The sequence below is a fragment of the Bos taurus genome, chromosome 25 (assembly GCF_002263795.3).
Source record: "Bos taurus isolate L1 Dominette 01449 registration number 42190680 breed Hereford chromosome 25, ARS-UCD2.0, whole genome shotgun sequence".
Taxonomy (NCBI): domain Eukaryota; kingdom Metazoa; phylum Chordata; class Mammalia; order Artiodactyla; family Bovidae; genus Bos; species Bos taurus.
Window position 1 is genome coordinate 21,210,394 of NC_037352.1, and position 18,189 is coordinate 21,228,582.

Genomic DNA, 18,189 nt, shown 5'->3' on the forward strand with positions numbered 1-18,189 from the left:
CTCACTCACTGTCCTGGCTGGGTAGGGGAGAGGCTGATCAAGCGTAACACTGATGCCAAAGAATAAACCTGCCATCTTACTGAGCACTTTCTCTGTGCAAAATAGCTTGAGGCTTAATTTAACTGAACAGTGGCACAAGGCCAGTACTATTATTGGCCCCATTTTTTAAAAAAATTCTCAGCAAGTTAAAAAAATGTATTACCATTCCAGCCTTCACATGAGCCCAGAACCTAGGGCTGGTCATGGAACAGGACAGCAAACAAACCCAGATACGTGACACCTCTCTTTGCTGGATCCCTGCTCCCCAGAGTGGCTGATAGAGGGGCCACTCCTTTGGCCTCTGCCCCATCACCCCGACAGTGCTCTGAGGCCAAGGCAGGCAGCCTCATGATCCCTGAGCTCTCAGTTCTGAGGCTGCCTCTACACCTCCAGTACTGGAGGAGCCTGCTAGGGTCTGGCACCATGGATCTGGCCCGATGGAGGGAGAGACCATGCAGGAGTTGTTGTCACAAGGTAATAGTCCCATTTTAGAGAAGAGGAAACAGAGGCTCGAAGAGATTAGGTGACTTACCTGTGGTCGCACAGCACTAGACGCCTAAGACCACAGTCAAAATCAAGTGTGACTCCAGACCCCACTAAAACATCTGCCATGGGGACCCAGCATCAGCAGGTGCGCCCTTTCCTCCCAGGGGCAAATGCTCCAGATTCCCCGCTCACCTGTTGAATTCTGGAAGCTTCTCCAGGTCCAGCAGGGCTGAGTGGCAGGTGACCCGGCTCAGGTCAAACTGTGTGATCAGCTCTGGCAAGGTACGGCCCATCTGGTTCTCTGCAAGGAAGGCCCAGCTGCTCAGTGTTCCAACACCCCATTCCCTTTGTAAACCACCCATCATCATTGCATTTTCAATCACAAGGAAGGGTGACCAAACAGATTTGATTTCTAGTCATTTTATGTATCAAGGGTCTGGATGAGCTTTCATTTGCAGAAAGGGTTCTGTCACTAAGGGGGAAAGCTTGAAAATAAAATCTGCCCAAATCAACCCTCACTGCCCTCTAAGACATGAGCTGCAAGAACAGCCTGCTCAACTGTCTGGCTATGCGCCAGGGATCCCGATTAACTGGTTTTAGATGGGGTGTGAGCAGAAGTGTACTTTACAAGCTTCCTGGGGGATTTCAAACTGCAGCCAGAGTGAGAAAGCTGAGCCAGGAGCTGCTTCCCTCGAGCCGCAGCTCCATCCCACGCAGTCAGTGGCCTCCTGGTCAGCTTTGCGCCTGTGCCACATCCTTCACTAGCTGTGTCACTCTGGTGAGTTACTCAACCTCTCTGGGCCTCATAAGCTTCTAACAAAGTGGTGATAATACATCCCTCTCATGGGTATTTTAAGGCTAAAATAAGAGCAGAAAAAGCAGTAGGCAGGCTATTTATGGCCATGTTTTCAGAAACCACCCCTGACCAAAGGTCATTCTACTTTGTGCGTCATCAAGATGTGGGCCTGACGTCTTGGGTCAAGTTTGAAATAAACTAGGCTCGTAGCAATACTAGTAATACTCCCAGAGTACATACTTACTCTACTCTAATAACCGCAATAATCACAGGATCTGTGGTTTTTGTGCTTATCGTGTAGCAGATACTGTGCTGGTGCCCCATAGGAGCTCAGTGAACCCGAACTTAACTCAGAGAGGAAGACACTTAATTAGCTCCATTTTACAGATGAGGCAAACAAGGCTCACAGATCATAAGCTCCTTTGAGACCAAAGATTACTGGCTCAATAAATGGTGGACAAATAAAGAGAAAGAACTCATATAAGATCACACAGCCATGGCTTCCCTGGTGGTCCAGTGTCTAAGAATTCACCTTGCAATGTAGGGGACACCAGTTTGACCCCTGATCTAGGATGATCCCACACGCCTCGGAGCAACTGGGCCCGTGCGCCACAACTACTGAGCCCATGTACCAAGAGCCTGTGCTCCTCAACAACAGAAGCCACCACAGTGAGAAGCCCGCAAACCACAATAAAATAAATAAACTAGAAAAAAAAAAATCACACAGCCTTTGGACAGCACAGCTGGGACTGAAGGCCAGGTAGCCTGACCCAAGGCCCCAGCTCCTTACAACTATGGTCCCGCCAGGACCTCTCAGGGGACTGGGTACCTGCAAACCCTGAACCGCAGTTGGTGATGATGTCGAGCAAGGCGTCCGGCAGGAAGCCAGTGGCAGCAAAATGCTCCAGGAAGATGTCCCCTTGCCTCTTGGACAGCTTGCTGCCATCCCTGTTGAGGAGCAGAGGCAGGTGGGCAAACTGTGGGGGCTGCCAGCCCAGGGCCTGGTAGAGGAGCAGGTGCTTGGAGGTGGAGACCAGCCACTCAGAGCCCCGCAAAACGTGGCTGATGCCCATGTGGTGGTCGTCCACCACGGAGGCCAGGTGGTACGTGGGGAAGCCATCGCTCTTCAGGATGACTGGGTCCCCCTCCACGCTGGCCACCTCATGCCGATTCCAGCCGTATACCAAGTCCTGGAAGGCTGGCGCCTCCCCCTCCAGGCGGAAGCGGATGGCAGGCTTGGGGTCCGTGGCCAGCTTCTGGGCCACCTGCGCCTGGCTCAGGCTCCGGCACCGATTGTCATACCTGTTGGGAAGCAGAGCGGGAGCTAAGAGTTACTAAGAGCATTGATGATGGGCGTGAGCCTTAGCCGTGTCTCTGATAACTGTGACCCTGGGCGGGTCATTTAGCTCTCTCAGCAGTTTCTTCAGTCTTGAATGGAGATAATAGGGTTGTTGTGTGGGAGAACTAAGTGTAATAACACAGCACAGCAGGCTCAAGTCTGTTTCCTTTCTTCCTTGCTTGATATCCTTCCTTGTCAAATGTCACCCAAGCGGGTGAATCACGAAGGGTGTTGCTAAGTGTGCAATCCTATTCCTCTATACAACTGACCCGTCCACACTGGACCATTCTAGTCACTGAGATTCAAAGAGATGTACGCCTGGCAGGTAGGGGATGATGAAGATTCTGGGAAAGATTTTTCTCTCCAAGTGAGCCACAAGCTGCAGCAGCCACTTGGAACTGACTGAGGGAGGGAGGCAGCAAGGGAGGCAGAAAGAGAACAACAGAGTCCCGCCTTCTCAGAGCTGCTGGTTTCGTTCTGGAGTCCCACACCTCCGGCTGAATGAGAAGACAAATGTCTACGTGGTCTATGCTCTGATTACTCAAATGTGGTCTGTGGACCGCCAGCATCAGCCTCACTTGGGAGCCTGTCAGATATGCAGCATCTCAGCCCCTCCCCAGACCTGCTACATCAGAAGCTGCCTGTTAACTAGATCTTCAGGTGATTCTTCTGCACATTAAAGTATGAGAAGCTCCAGTTTGTCCATTTTAAACAGAGTATTTGTTACTTGCTCCCAGAAGTGTCCTGACACACAAATGTAACACTTGAAAGCACTGTCCTTGACACTGACCTAAATGTTCAATCATAAATGGCTTCGTGGATTCCAAGACAGAGCATGATGGTAATTTAAAAAAAATAACCTGTCAAAGGGCAAAAAGACTGTTTATGATTTAAAAAGCAATGCTGCAGTGAATGTCGTGACCTTGTATGAATATCCAAGCCCGTGTCCAAAGAGTTCACTGACATTGGAACTTGAATGCAATGCTATTAGCTTGAATACAAGCTAATAAAGGGCCACTATACAGTATCTATCAAAGCCGCAAACTGACCCTGAAACTCCAAATCTAGGGAGGTAACCCAGCACACACACTCTACAGACATGCAAAATGATGGACATCAACATTGCTCCTCAGCACCCTCAATTTTTAATACAAAAGATTAGCGGTAACATGAATGTTCATTAGTAAGGAACTGATGAAGTGAGTGAGGACTCAGCCCTGTGACAGAATAGTTTGCAAGCGTAAGGAAATTTATGGACTCACACAGACTGATCTTCATCACAGTCAGTGGCATCTATAAGCTGCATGATACGATATGTGTGATACCAATTGAGCAGAGAAGGAGGGGAAATGGCACGCATTCATCAGGGTCTGCACTACATGTCTCTGTAGGAGACACCTTTGGACTGTCTCTGGAGAAGGAATTGGAGAGCCAGAGTCAGGGCTGGGACAGATCTTTGCATATACACCTTCCTGAACATGAGACAGATTTTACTCATCTAAAAAGAGAGAATTATTTTAAAACATTTACTTGGCTGTGCCAGCACGCGGGATCTTTTTTTTCGGTTGTGGCATGTGAACTCTTGCTCTTCCTAGGTGGCTCAGCAGTAAAAAAAAAAATCCACCTGCGATGCAGGAGACACGGAAGCGCAGGTTTGATCCCTGGGTCGGGAAGATCCCCTGGAGAAGGAAATGGCAATCCACTCCAGTATTTTTTCCTGGGAAACTGCATGGACAGAGGAACCTGGCAGACTACAGTCCATGGGGTCAGGCTACAGATCATGGGGTCGCAAAAGTTGGATGCGACTGAGCAACTAAACAACGTGAACTCTGAAGTTGCGTCATGTGGGATCCAGCTCCCTGACCAGGGATTGAACTCAGGCCCCCGGCATTGGGAGTGCGGCATCTCAGCCACCGGACCACCAGGGAGTCCCCAAATAAGAGAGAATTTAAATGACCTCACACGCCTGAGGCCCAGTGCGGCAGGCAGAGCTGACCCGGCCCCAGAGATACTCCTCCTGGTGTTTCTGTCTTGTGTCCTCCCCACCCTGGAATGCGGGTGGCCCTCCTGACTTCCTTCTGGTGACCAGAGCACAACGCAGCCACGAGACGTCACTTCCTCGATTGGGTGACGCAGAGGCTGCAGCTTCCACCCTGCTCGCTCCCCTCCCTGCCCACCTCCTTCTCCCCGGCCCGCCTGAAGGAACACCAGCTGCCAAGCAGTGAGCTGCCCCGTAGAGAGAGTCCCACTTGGCTGGGACTGTTGTCTCCAGGAAACAGCCTCTGAGAGGGATGGAGGTAGATCCTCGGCGAGCCCAAGCAATCGAGGCAACAGCAAGGCTGGCCTAGACCCTGATGGCGGCTTTGAGAAATCCTGAGCTGAAGGAGCTAGCTAAGCTGTGCCCAGACTCCTGACCTGGAAGAACCCTGAGGAAGGTAGGTTGGGTGTCATTTGTTACGCAGCAGGAGCGAACGAACACAGCCACCCCTAGGGAGGCACAGTGACAGGCTGGGGCTCTCACCGGGGCGTCTGGCGGTTCCTCAGGGCCTCCTTCTTCAGGAGCTCCAGCCGCTGGGGTGAGCAGAAACATGGGTACGCAGCACCGCTCTTCAGCAGGGCTTCAGCGGCCTGGGCATAGAGCGCAAGCCGCTGAGACTGAAGGTAGGGCCCAGCAGGCCCTCCGCGCCGGGGGCTCTCGTCCGGGGGAACGCCTGGAACACAGGCAGAGGCAATCACCAAACGATAATGACCCCAAAGACACGGCACAGGTTCCCAGGCACTGCTACAAGCGTTCCACACACCCCAGTGGTGGTGGTGTTAGTTGCTCAGTCGTGTCCGGCTCTGCGATCCCACAAGGTGTAACCTACCAGGCTCTTCTGTCCATGGGATTCTCCAGGCAAGAATACTGGAGTTGGTCCCTTCTCCAGGGGGATCTTCCCAACCCAGGGATCAAACCTGGGTCTCCCGCGTTGCAGGTGGATTCTTTACCATCTGAGCCACCAGAGAAGCAATTCACACACATTGCAGAGCTTTTAATCCTCCCAACAATCCATGAGGCCGTCACTCTTATAATTTCCCTTTTCCAGATGAAGAGGTAAAGCACAGAGGGATTAACGCTTAAGGTCACGAGGCTGGTGGGTAAGCAGTTGGATGGAGGTGCACCGGCTCCCTGATCCACACCCTCTTTGGCATATCCTCTCCCTCCATCCTTGCCCCGAAGAGGGACAAACCAGCCCTGCCCTGGCACAGCGGACTCAGGAGAAGCAGTGTGGCTCAGGGACAGCTCATCCAGCCCAGCTGGACTCCTGGCTTGGCCCCTGACTTCTGTGACAAAGGGTGGTGCCATGAACCTGCAAGGCTGCTTTTATATTCTGTGATCACTGTTAAGGCTCCAAACCACCCAACCTGGTAGGTGCTGTTGTGAACCCCATTCAGAAAGGAGGACACAGGAGCACCGAGAGGCTGTGTCACGTCACCTGGCCAAGGACAAGTGGGTACAACATTCAAAGCCAGGCTAGCTCGTCCCCAGTCCGTGCTCTTAAGCACTCCGTGGACTGCCTCCTGCACTCCTTAGCTTTCCTACGCCTTGGTTTCCTCCTCTGAAAAGTGGAGCTAAGAGTCTACTGTGCAGAGTGACCAAGACTTAAATGCACCAGTGCTCACAAAGTGCTTAGCCCAATGGCTTCCATATTGAACATGGAAGCTGCAACATACGCTGTTAGATCAAACGTGATCCAGTATAAGCCCAAACCCCAACTCAAGGTCTGGTTTCCACAGGTCACAAAGGATAGGTTTCACTTATAAATGCCTCCAGGAGAGGCAGAGGGGACACAGAAGAGCTAGATGATGGTGTTTCTGTCCTCAGAGGGCTTTCAAATGAATTAGGAAGCTAAGGACAGAGTTAATCCTGCACACCCGATGTCCCATAGTCTCTGGAGGTAGAGGAGCCTGGGCTCAAAGGCACCGGCCAGCTCTAAGGCCAGGCAAGACACCTTGTAGAGCCTCGGTTTCCTCTTTTTAAAGCAGGAAACAAACATTTACTTAGGTTTCCCTGGTGGCTCAAACCATAGAGAGTCTGCCTACAATGCAGGAGACGTGGGTTTAATCCCTGAGTTGGGAAGATCCCCTGGAAAAGGAAATGGCAACCCACTCCAGTATTCTTGCCTGGAGAATCCCACGGATGGAGGAGCCGGCTACAGTCCATGGGGTCGCAAAAAGTCAGATATGACTGACTGACAAACACATAACACACATTTACTTTCTCCTGAGGGTCATCATGAAGCTGGAATGAGACAGCCTGTGGGAAGGCTCGGCGCCCTGCCTGGCATATCTCAGCTCTCAGTAGGTCCTGGCTGCCAGTATCATTGGTTCTGTTGATATTGGTATTGCTTCATTTGTCAGAGAAGGGGGGCTAGGTTACGTGCATCTGGGGTTCCTTCTTGAGCTAACGTTAGCATGTCCAACATTTGGTATACACTCCAGGGTTTAAGAGAGACTCCACTAGATGCACAAAAGAAATAGTATGTAAATGTTCACAGAAATTTGACTCATCATATCCAAAATGTAGAAACAATCTAAATGCCCAACCACTGATGAATGAAGAAGCAAAAAGTGGTATCTCCACATAATGAATATTGTTTGGTCATAAAAAGGAAAGAATTCATTCACGCTACAACATACATGCCGCAACATCCCCTTCAGGGATCATAGCCTCGTCCTGGAGAAGGGGCACGTGTACCTCAGTGAAGCTCTGAGCCAGGCCGTGCAGGACCACCCAAGACAGACAGGTCACAGTGGAGAATTCTCACAAAACGTGGGCTACAGGAAGAGGAAATGGCAATCCACTCCAGTGTTCTTGCCGTGAGAACCCCATGAGTGGTATGAAAAGTCAAAAAAATGATACCAGGATATAAGCCCCACCCCACCCCCAAGTTGGTAAGTATCCAATATGCTACTGGAGAAGGGTAGAGGGCAATTACTAACAGCTCCAGAAAGAATAAAGCAGCTGGGCCAAAGCAGAAACGACGCTCAGTTGTGGATGTGTCTGGTGGTGAAAACAAAGTCTGATGTTGTAAAGAACAATATTGCAGAGGAACCTGGAATGTTAGGTCCATGAATCAAGGTAAATTGGATGTGGTCAAGCAAGAGATGTCAAGAGTGAACATCAGCATCTTTAGGAATCAGTGAATAAAATGGATGGGAATGGGTGAATTTAATTTATATAACCATTTTATCTACTACTGTGGGCAAGAATCCCTTAAAAGAAATGGTGTAGCCTTCATAGTCAACAAAAAAGTACAAAATGCAGTACTTGAATTCAATCTCAGAAACACCAGAATGATCTCAGTTTGTTTCCAAGGCAAACCATGCAACATACAGTTAATTCAAGTGTACGCCCCAACCACTGAGGCAGAAGAAGCTGATCAGTTCTATGAAGACCTACAACATCTTCTAGGACAAACACCAAAAAAAGATGTCTTTTTCATCCTAGGAGATTGGAAGGCGAAAGTAAGAATTAAGGAGATATCCAGAATAACAGGCAAGTTTGCTTTCAGAGTACAAAAATGAATCAGGGCCAACATTAACAGAGTTTTGTCAAGAGAACATGCTGATTACAGCAAACACTCTCTTCCAACAACCCAAGAGATGACTTTACATATGGACATCACCAGATGGTCTACACCGAAATCAGATTGATTATGTTCTTTGCAGCCGAAGATGGAAAAGCTCTATACAACAGAAAAAAACAAGACCTGAAGCTGACTGTGGCTCAGATCATGAGCTCCTTATTGCAAAATTCAGGCTTAAATTGAAGAAAACAGGGAAAACCTCTAGGCTTTTTGTTGTTGTTCAGTCGCCACGCTGTCTGACTCTTTGCCACTGCAGCATGCAAGGCTTCCCTGTCTCTCACCATCTCACCATGTCCACTGAATCGGTGATCCCATTCAACCATCTCATCCTCTGTTGCCCTCTCCTCCTTCTGCCTTCAATCTTTCCCACCATCAGGGTCTTTCCCAAAAGTCAGCTGTTTGTATCAGGTGGCCAGAGTATTGAAGCTTCAGCTTCAGCATCAGTCCTTCCAAAGAGTATTCAGGGTTGATTTCCTTTAAGGTCGACTGGTTTGATCTCCTTGCTTTCCAAGGGACTCTCAAGAGTCTTCTCCACACCATAGTCCAAATGCATCGATTCTTTGGCACTCTGCCTTCTTTATGATACAGCTGTCACATCCATACATGATAATTGGAAAGACCATAGCCTTGACTATACGGTCTTTGTTAGCAAAGTGACATCTCTCCTTTTTAACAGACTGTCTAAGTTTGTCATAGCTTTTCTGCCAAGAAGCAACTGTCTTCTAATTTCATGGCTGCTGTCATCATCTGCAGGGATTTTGGAGCCCAAGAAGAGGAAATGTGTCACTACTTCCACATTTCCCCCATCTATCTGCCATGAAGTGATGAGACCGGATGCCATGATCTTAGTTTTTTCAATATAATATTTAGTTTTAAGCTGGCCTTTTCACTCTTCTCCTTCACCCTCATCAAGAGGCTCTTTAGTTCCTCTTCACTTTCTGCCATTAGAGTGACATTATCCTCATACTGAGGTTGTTAATACTTCTCCCAGCAATCTTGATTCTAGTGTGTTAACTCATCCAGCTCAACATTTTGCATCATATGCTCTGTGTATAGGTTTATTAAACAGGGTGACAATAAACAGCTTTGTTGTACTTCTTTCTCAATCCTGAACCAGTCAGTTGTTCCTTACAGGATTCTAACTTGCTTCCTGACCCACACAGAGGTTTCTCAGGAAACATGCAAGAAAGTCTGGTATTCCCATCTCCTTAAAAGTTTTCCACACTTTGTGATAATCCACACAGTCAAAGGCTTTAGCATAGTCAATGAAACAGAGGTAGATGTTTTTCTGGAATTCCCTTGCTTTCTCTATGATCCAGCGAATGTTGGCAATTTGATCTCTGGTTCCTCTGCCTTTTCTGAACCCAGCTTTAACATCTAGAAGTTCTCGGTTCACATAATGCTGAAGTCTAGCTTGAGGATTTTGAGGATAACCTTACTAGCACGGGAGATGAGTGCAACTGTCTGGTGGTCTGAACATTCTTTAGTACTGCCCTTCCTGGGAACTGGGATGAGTACTGACCTTTTCCAGTCCTGTGGCCACTGTTGGGTTTTCCAAATTTGCTGACATATTCATTGTAGCACTCTAATAGCACCATCTTTTAGGAAGTTAAATAGCTTTGCAGGATTCCATTGCCTCCACTAGCTTTATTGGCAGCAGTGCTTCCAAAGACCCACTTGACTTCACACTCCAGGATGTCTGGCTCTAGGTGAGTGAGGGAACACATCATTCTGGTTATCTGGGTCATTACGATCTTTTTTGTAGAGTTCTCTGTATTCTTTCCATCTGTTCTTGATTGCCTCTGCTTCTATTACATTGTTACCATTTCTGTCCTTTATTATGCCTATCTTGGGATGATTTAGGTATGACCTAAATCAAATCCCTTATGATTATACAGTGGAGGTGATGAATAGATTCAAGGCATTAGATCTAGTAGACAGAGTGCTTGAAGAACTATGGATGGATGTTCCTAACATTGTACAGGAGGCAGTGACCAAAACCATCCCAAAGAAAAAGAAACGTAAGAAGGCAAAGTGGTTTTCTGAGGAGGTTTTACAAATACCTGAGGAAAGAAAACAAGCAAAAGGCAAGGGAGAAAGGGAAGATAAATCCAACTGAATGCAGAATTCCAGAGAAGAACAAGGAGATAAGGAGGCCTTCTTAAATGAATGACGCAAAGAAATAGAGGAAAACAATAGAATGGGAAAGACTAGAGATCTCTTCAAGAAAATTGGAGATATCAAGAGAATGTTTCATGAAGGATGGGGACGGGGACAATAAAGGACAGAAACAGTAAGGACCTAACAGAAGGAGAGAGATTAAGAGGTGGTAAGAATACACAGGAGAATTATACAAAAAAGGTCTTAATGCTCTGGATAACCATGATGGTGTGGTCACTCACCTAGAGCCAGACATCCTCGAGTGTGAAGTCAAGTGGGCCTTAGGAAGCATTACTACAAATAAAGCTTGTGGAGATGACAGAATTTCAGCTGAGCTATTTAGAATCCTAAAAGATGATGCCGTTAAAGTGCTGTACTCATATGACAGCAAATTTGGAAAACTCAGCAGTGGCCACAGGACAGGAAAAGGTCAGTTTTCATTCCAATGCAAAAGAAAGGCAATCCCAAAGAATATTCAACTACCACACAAGTGTGGTCATTTCATGTGCTAGCAAGGTTACGCTGAAAATCCTTCAAGCTAGGCTTTAGCCTAGCTTTACCATCTGGTAGCTAAGACGGTAAAGAATCTGCCTACAACGCAGGAGACTTAGGTTCAATCCCTGGGTTGTGAAGATTCCCTAGAGAAGGAACTGGCAACCCACTTCAGTATTCTTGTCTGGAGAATTCCATGAACAGAGAAGCCTGGTGGGCTACAGTCCATGGGGTCACAAAGAGTTGGACACAACTGAGCGAATAAGCAACAGCAGGCTTCAGCAGTACGTGAAACGAGAACTTCCAGATGTATTAATATAAGCTGGGTTTAGAAAAGGCAGAGGAACCCAGATCAAATTGCCAGCACTCATTAGATCATAGAGATAGCAAGGGAATTCCAGAAAAACATCTTCTTCAGCTTCACTGACTATGCTAAAGCCTTCAGCTGTGTGGATCACAACAAACTATCGTAAATTCTTAAAGTGATGGGAGTACCAGACCACCTTACCTGTCTCCTGAGAAACCTGTATGGGGGTCAAGAACCAACAGTTAGAACCGGACATGGAAAAACAGACCGGTTTCAAATTGGGAAAGGAGTACGTCAAGGCTGTATGTTGTCACCCTGCTTGTTTAACTTATATGCAGGGTACATCATGCGAAATGCCAGGCTGGATGAATCACAAGTTGGAATCAAGATTGCCAGGATTCCTCAGATACACAGATATACCTCAGATACACAGATAGCACTCTAACGGCAGAAAGTGAAGAGGAACTAAAGAGTCTCTTAATGAGGATGAAAGAGAAGAGTGAAAAAGCTGTTTTGAAACTCAGCATTCAAAAAACTAAGATCATGCCATCTGGACCAGATGGCCATCACGTCACGGCAAATAGAAGGGGAAAAAGTGAAAGCAGTGAAGATTTTTATTTTCTTGGGCCCCAAAATCACAGTGGATGGTGACTGTAGCCATGAAATTAAAAGACGCTTGCTCCTTGGAAGGAAAGTTATAACAAACCTAGACAGTGTATCAAAAAGCAGAGACATCACTTTGCCAACAAAGGTCCGTGTAGTCAAAGCTATGGTTTCTCCAGTGGTCATGTATGGTTGTGAGAACTGGACCCTAAAGAAGGCTGGTGTTGGTGGTTTAGTCACTCACTTGGGTCCAACTGTTGCCTGCCAGGCTCCTCTGTCCAGTATTCTTGCCTGGAGTGGGTTGGCATTTACTTCTCCAACGGATCTTCCTGACTCGGGGGTCAAACCTGGGTCTCCTGCACTGCAGGCAGATTCTTTACTGACTAGGGAAGCCCAGAAGGCTGAATGACAAAGAATTGATGCTTTTGAACTGTGGTGCTAGAGACAACTCTAGCACTTACACTCTGGGACGGCAAGGAGATCAAACCAGTCAATTCTAAAGGACATCACCCCGGAATACTCATTGGAAGGACTGATGCTAAAGCTGAAGCTCCAATACTTTGGCCACCTTAGGTGAAGAGGTGACTCACCTGAAAAGACCCAGATGCTGGGAAGATTGAAGACCAAAGAAGAAGAGGGTGGCAGAGGCTGAGATGGTTAGCTAGTGTCACTGACTCAATGCACATGAATCTGAGCAACTCTGGGAGATAGTGGAAGGTAGGGGAACCTGGAGTGCTGCAGTTCACGTAGTCACGACGACTTAGTGACCGAACAACAACATACATGGACCTTATGCTAAGTATAAGCCAGTCACAAAATGAAATGTCTCAAACAGGCAAACCATACAGACCGAGGTTAGTGGTTGCCAACGGCAGGAGGGAAGGAGGAACGGGGAGTGCCTGCTAACTGGTTTGCAATTTTGAGCTGACGGAAATGTTCTAGAATTAGAGGGGTGATGGATGCACAATACAGTGAATATACTGAAGACGACTTTGAAATGGTGAACTTCACATTATATAAATTACAGGTCAACTCCTGAAGCAAGAACATCCAGAAATTACCCACCTGGGCTGTGGATCCCTGCCTGCTTCGGTCATACCCTTGGGCCAAGCCGAGGGCTCTAAGAGGCTGGACGCATCAGTCGTGCTCATCCCAGCGCCCTTGTGATAGCACAGTCTGTGGGACATGGAGCACGTGCTCCACACATGGCCAATCATGATCTCTTGCCCATCACTGTGTCCTCACGTCACATTTCCAAGCCCCCTGGTCTCCCCTGATAGCTCAGTTGGTAAAGAATCCGTCTGCAATGCAGGAGACCCTGGTTCGATTCCTGTCAGGAAGATACACTAGAGGAGGGAGAGGCTACCCACTCCAGTATTCTTGGGCTTCCCTTGAGGCTCAGCTATAAAGAAGCTGCCTGGAATGCAGGAGACCTGGGTTGGGAAGATCCCCTGGAGAAGGGAAAGGCTACCCACTCCAGTATTCTGGCCTGGAGAATTCCATGGACTATACAGTCCATGGGATCGCAGAGAGTCAGACAGGACTGAGCGACTCTCACTTTCGCTGGTCTCCCCGCTGTGCTTGGGCCACTCTGGCTTCCTTGCTGCTCCTCAAATATGCCCAGCACTAAGCTTCTGTAGGACCTTTACATCTGCTACTCACTGGGCTTTGAGCTTGCCCCCTAGGCAACCACGGCGCCAACTTCTCACTTTGTGCAAGTCTCTGTGCCACTGTCCACCCCTCGGGGAAGTCTGTCCTGTCTCAAAGAGCACCCACCCCTCCCTGCTGGTTTGTGCACCTGCTACCCCTTTCTCTGCAGCACTTATCACTGCTTCATATCATAGTAAGGATGAAGTCACCTGTGAACTCACCTACCACCTGGCATATGGCACCTTAGTTCCCTGACCAGGCATGGAACCCGTGCCCCTGGCACTGGGAGCTTGGAGTCTTAACCACTGGACCACCAGGGAAGTCCCTAGAATTCAGGTTGTTTGTTTTGTTCAGTCTGCCTTCCCCTACTTACTGAGGGCAGGGTCTTGGTTTTATGCTTGAATACTACCCGGACCACAGAAGTGACCTTGGTGCATGAATTCTTTCACTCAGCTAATCTCGACGGAAGTTTCTGCTACAATCTTCTACAGTCGAGGACAGAAATGAAATCAGTTTTTGCTCTTCAGTAACCCAGAGTTTAGTTAATGATTTACCTGAGATTAGAGCACACGTTGTCGAGACAGTCTTGGAGTTTTGGGCATTTTTGGGAGCTTAAGTAGTCATACCTGTTCTGACAGGTAGGCAGCAACTGACCCGGGGAACATACACACACTCCTCTTTGTCCTCCCCGAGCTTAGCTGGCTTCAGAATTAAACTTCCCACAGGGAGGCTGACTTGAGAGGCTGCACACATTTTGTCTGACTCATACAATGTGTCATCTGAGTTCAGATTTGACAATGGGAAGCACTCATCAAAACCAAAACCAAAACAAAAAACCTTGGCCATCTGGCTCCTCCTGGAAATCGGAAGATTTGAGGAGCTGGGCCAGGATTCCCACATGGCCAAAGACAGCTGGCGCTTCCTCAGGCTCTTCACAGCCACGGAGCCTCCCAGTCCATCTTCCACTTGGCCTGTTTCCTGCCTAATCCCAGGAGGAGATAAGATTCCGAGATAAAAACAAGAATCTCAGAAGTGCCTTGGAGCTTCCCCGCCGCACCCCCCCCCCCCACCACCCCAGGGAACTTCAGTATCTTTCTGGGTGGTACCTGCCCCCCAGACAACACAAATGTACCCATTCTTCCGGGGACTCCCAAGTTCTCCACCCTGGGCCCCGTGAGAAGACCTTCAGGCTCTTTCTCCTGTTCCTTCTCTGGCTTGCTAAATTGCTCAGTCATGTCCGACCCTTTGCGACCCAGTGGACTTGTAACTGGCCAGGCTCCTCTGTCCATGAGATTCTCCAGGCAAGAATATTGGAGTGGGTTGCCAGGCTCTCCTCCAGGGGATCTTCCCCACCCAGGGATCGAACCTGAGTCTCTTGTGATTCCAGCACTGGCAGATGGGTTCTTCACCACTAGCACCACCTGGGAGAACCTTGCTCCTTCCCCGGAGAAGGGTCCTTTCCCTGCCAGCCTCACCTGCCCACTCGAGCATGTCCTCAATATTCTCCGCTGCCCCAGGCACAAGACGGGTCTGATCTGTGTCCTCCAGCCTCAGGATGAAGCTCCCTTGGTGCTTCTTGGCAAAGATGTAGTTGTACAAGGCAGTGCGGAGGCCACCCAGGTGCAAGAAGCCTGATGGAAGAAGGGGACAGCCCAGATGAGACGGGGAAGATGAAGGGCAAGTCAATTCTGCTTGTGATAAAAGGGCCCAAAGAACAGCAAAGCCCAGGAAATGGCTCTCCCTGTCCCATCTCTCCAGCAGTCAGGCTGTTACAGAAGAGGACTGGGGTGGCTGACTCATTTACCTCATCCCAGAAATGGAAGAACACCCAGGTTTTGGAGCTTATCATTTTGTAAAATGGCTCCAGCTCTCCCCACCTGCACCCATCGTTCTACTCTGACATTTGCCTTGAGACCAAGTTTCACCCAAAGGGGAAACAGATGGTTAGTCACTGAAGCTACTTCACACGTGCATTTCATTTATGCAAATTCAATGAGGTCCCTGGGCAAAAAAAACTTTGCTAATTGAAAATACTGTATAATTATTACATTTTGCACATACCCTCTGTGCACTGTACAGACTAACCACATCACACATTTTGAATTTTGACTACTTGATGCTCTAAGTGCTGCCTTTAGATACTAATGAAAATAATATTCAATTCCACTGTATTTCTCCACCCAAGTTTAAACTCTTAAAAGACTTTACTTTTTCCATCGTTTCTGACTGAATAGTTAGAGTAAACAGTTTTCCCAGGGCTGTCATTTCCCCCCTTACCCTGCCTTCTGTGGACCAGGTCGTGGCCCTGTCTTCACAATGAGCTCATTTGCATCTTCAGGTACTAGCACCTGCACGAGACAGGAACGCTCCTCTGGGATCAGGCAGACTCTAGCTCAACACTGATTATATAGGTGACCTTCAGCTAGTTATTGCAAGGACACCACAAAACCAGAGTTCCCCAAGATAAAAGACAGGGGTCGAGTAGTTGAAACCAAGACGTCTTACAGATCTTGATTCAAATTCTGCTCCCCTTGGACATTCTACTTGATTTTTGTGAGCTTCAATTTCCTAATTTGTTGAGAGAGATTTGACAACAAAAAATAGAAACCTTCCTTGCAAGATTGCTGTGAGGCATAAATGCTGATCAGAGCATACCATTAATTTTAGCTATTACAATGATCTATATTCTTCAGTCTGTAGTCAATTGCCTTGCCAATATGGGCTTTTCCAGCAAATCATCAAGGAAACAAGACTTAAGATCATCATAAAGGAGGCTTCTGCTTGTTAAGTGCTTTCCATGAGGTAACACACCTTTCCAGTGCCTCAGCTGGATTACCTCAAATGATGAGGCAGGTACTATTATCAGCTCTATTTGGCAGGTGTTAAAATTCAGAGGTTCAATGCTTTGCTCAAGTGGCAAAGCCAGAAATCTGCACCCAGACAATCCTAGGCCTTTGCACCCAAACCAGAGCTTGTCTGAAAACTGTTGGCAGTTCACAACTGAGCAGGCACAGAAATACCAAGTAAATGCTTAGAAACTGAGAGCATTTTGACTGAATAATTTTACATCTGTTGAATTCAATAGAAAGTCTCATATTTTGTATGCTTTCCAGAGTTTCAATTTTCTAGTAATTTCTTCATATGGATTTTATAAAAGTATTAATCTGTAATTCATTGGAAATCAGAAGCCAGTCAAACCCAGGGGTGGTTTGAGGAGCAGGCTCTACACTATAGTGCCTGGCAAGAAATATCCTTGTCCTCGTGTGCAGCTGGGATCTTTTACAATGGTAGCTTTGGGACCCAGGAGTTTAGAACGAGAGGTGTGCTTTTTGTGAAGAGGGTAGGAGGTTGCTTCAGATGGAAAAGAACTTGAGGAACTACTGGCGAGGCCACTAGAGTACACAATGGGTCCCTGCCCCACTCTGGCTTGCTAAGCTCCAACACTAACCACAGGACCGTTGTACCTCCAATTTCCTCTGCCCAGAAAGTTCCTTCTATGGGCTTCAGGTATCTAGCTCCTTGTTACTTGGTTCTCAACTCTCATGGCACCTCCTCAGCAACGCATTCCTCGGCATCCTACCTAACCCCTTGTCCCCTACATTGCTTCACCTCGTGCATGACACATATGACTGTTTAAAACTACAGCTATTTTTTTTACATGTTTGTAGCAGTCACTACCTTGGAGAAGGCAATGGCAACCCACTCCAGTACTCTTGCCTGGAAAATCCCATGGACAGAGGAGCCTAGTAGGCTGTAGTCCATGGGGTCGCTAGGAGCCGGACATGACTGAGCGACTTCACTTTCACTTTTCACTTTCATGCATTGGAGAAGGAAATGGCAACCCACTCCAGTGTTCTTGCCTGGAGAATCCCGGGGACGGGGCAGCCTGGTGGGCTGCCGTCTCTGGGGTCGCACAGAGTCGAACACGACTGAAGCGACTTAGCAGCAGCAGCAGTCACTACCAGTGTAGGCTTCCTGGGAGTAGGGGCCCTACTTTCTCCAAGGCCGTTGCATCTCAGTGCCTAGAACAGGCTGTACTCAATAAACATTTGTTGAATACACAAGAAAAAAGGAACCTAAAGAAATGGTACAGTACGATAAGCACGAAACTCCTGGCAACGCGAATTATTTTCGCTCGTAAACATATTTCTAACTCCGCATAATGAGGTCTCACACTGCCCCGCCAGTCTGACCCCACCGGAAGGGATTCGTTCGGAATGTTCGGGGGGCGGGCAAGAGACGGTGGGCCTCGGCCTGCAGCGTCACGTCCGCCAAGGTTACCTGTGGGGCTGGGGGCGAACCGCACTCGCACCGCAGCCCCGGGATCAGTGCCCAGGCTGGCTTCGCGCCGCCCCATCAGGCGGCCCAAGGCAGCCGGGGACCTCCCGGGATGCAGCAACTTCTTCAGGAGCACCGCCATGTGGGGTGGCATAGGCACACGTGGGCTTCTCCGTGCATCACTTCCGGGGACTGCTCCCAGCCAATCCGCTTCCGCCACAGAAGGCGCAACCCCGCCCCTTAAAGGCGCCAGCCTCCTAGCCTGCAAGCCCACGCCCCCCTCCCAAGACTGCGGCCCCACTCGGCCTCAAGGGGGCAGAGCCTAGCAAGCGGGCGATTTCCCGGGCCCGCCCCCTTCGGTTCTCGAAAGCTAAAGCGTGGCAGGGGCCGGGCCGGGGAAGCGGAGGAG

General features: G+C 48.5%; 1 protein-coding gene across 3 annotated transcripts in view; it reads right to left on the minus strand.

Moving 5' to 3' along the window:
* EARS2 (glutamyl-tRNA synthetase 2, mitochondrial) overlaps positions 1 to 17,932 on the minus strand; it is a 45,254-nt gene extending 27,322 nt beyond the window's left edge. For all 3 annotated transcript variants that reach the window (XR_009492854.1, XM_005224803.5, XM_002698024.6), the window contains exons 1-5: positions 17,784 to 17,932; positions 14,978 to 15,133; positions 5,182 to 5,371; positions 2,151 to 2,623; positions 718 to 826 (exon numbers count right to left, since the gene is read on the minus strand). Coding sequence is in view for 2 of the 3 variants with exons in the window: in XM_005224803.5 (XP_005224860.2) it covers positions 718 to 826; positions 2,151 to 2,623; positions 5,182 to 5,371; positions 14,978 to 15,133; positions 17,784 to 17,922 (1,067 nt within the window). In the remaining variant the exon portion in view is untranslated. The remainder of the gene's footprint in view (positions 1 to 717; positions 827 to 2,150; positions 2,624 to 5,181; positions 5,372 to 14,977; positions 15,134 to 17,783) is intronic.
* Positions 17,933 to 18,189: the final 257 nt, after the last annotated feature.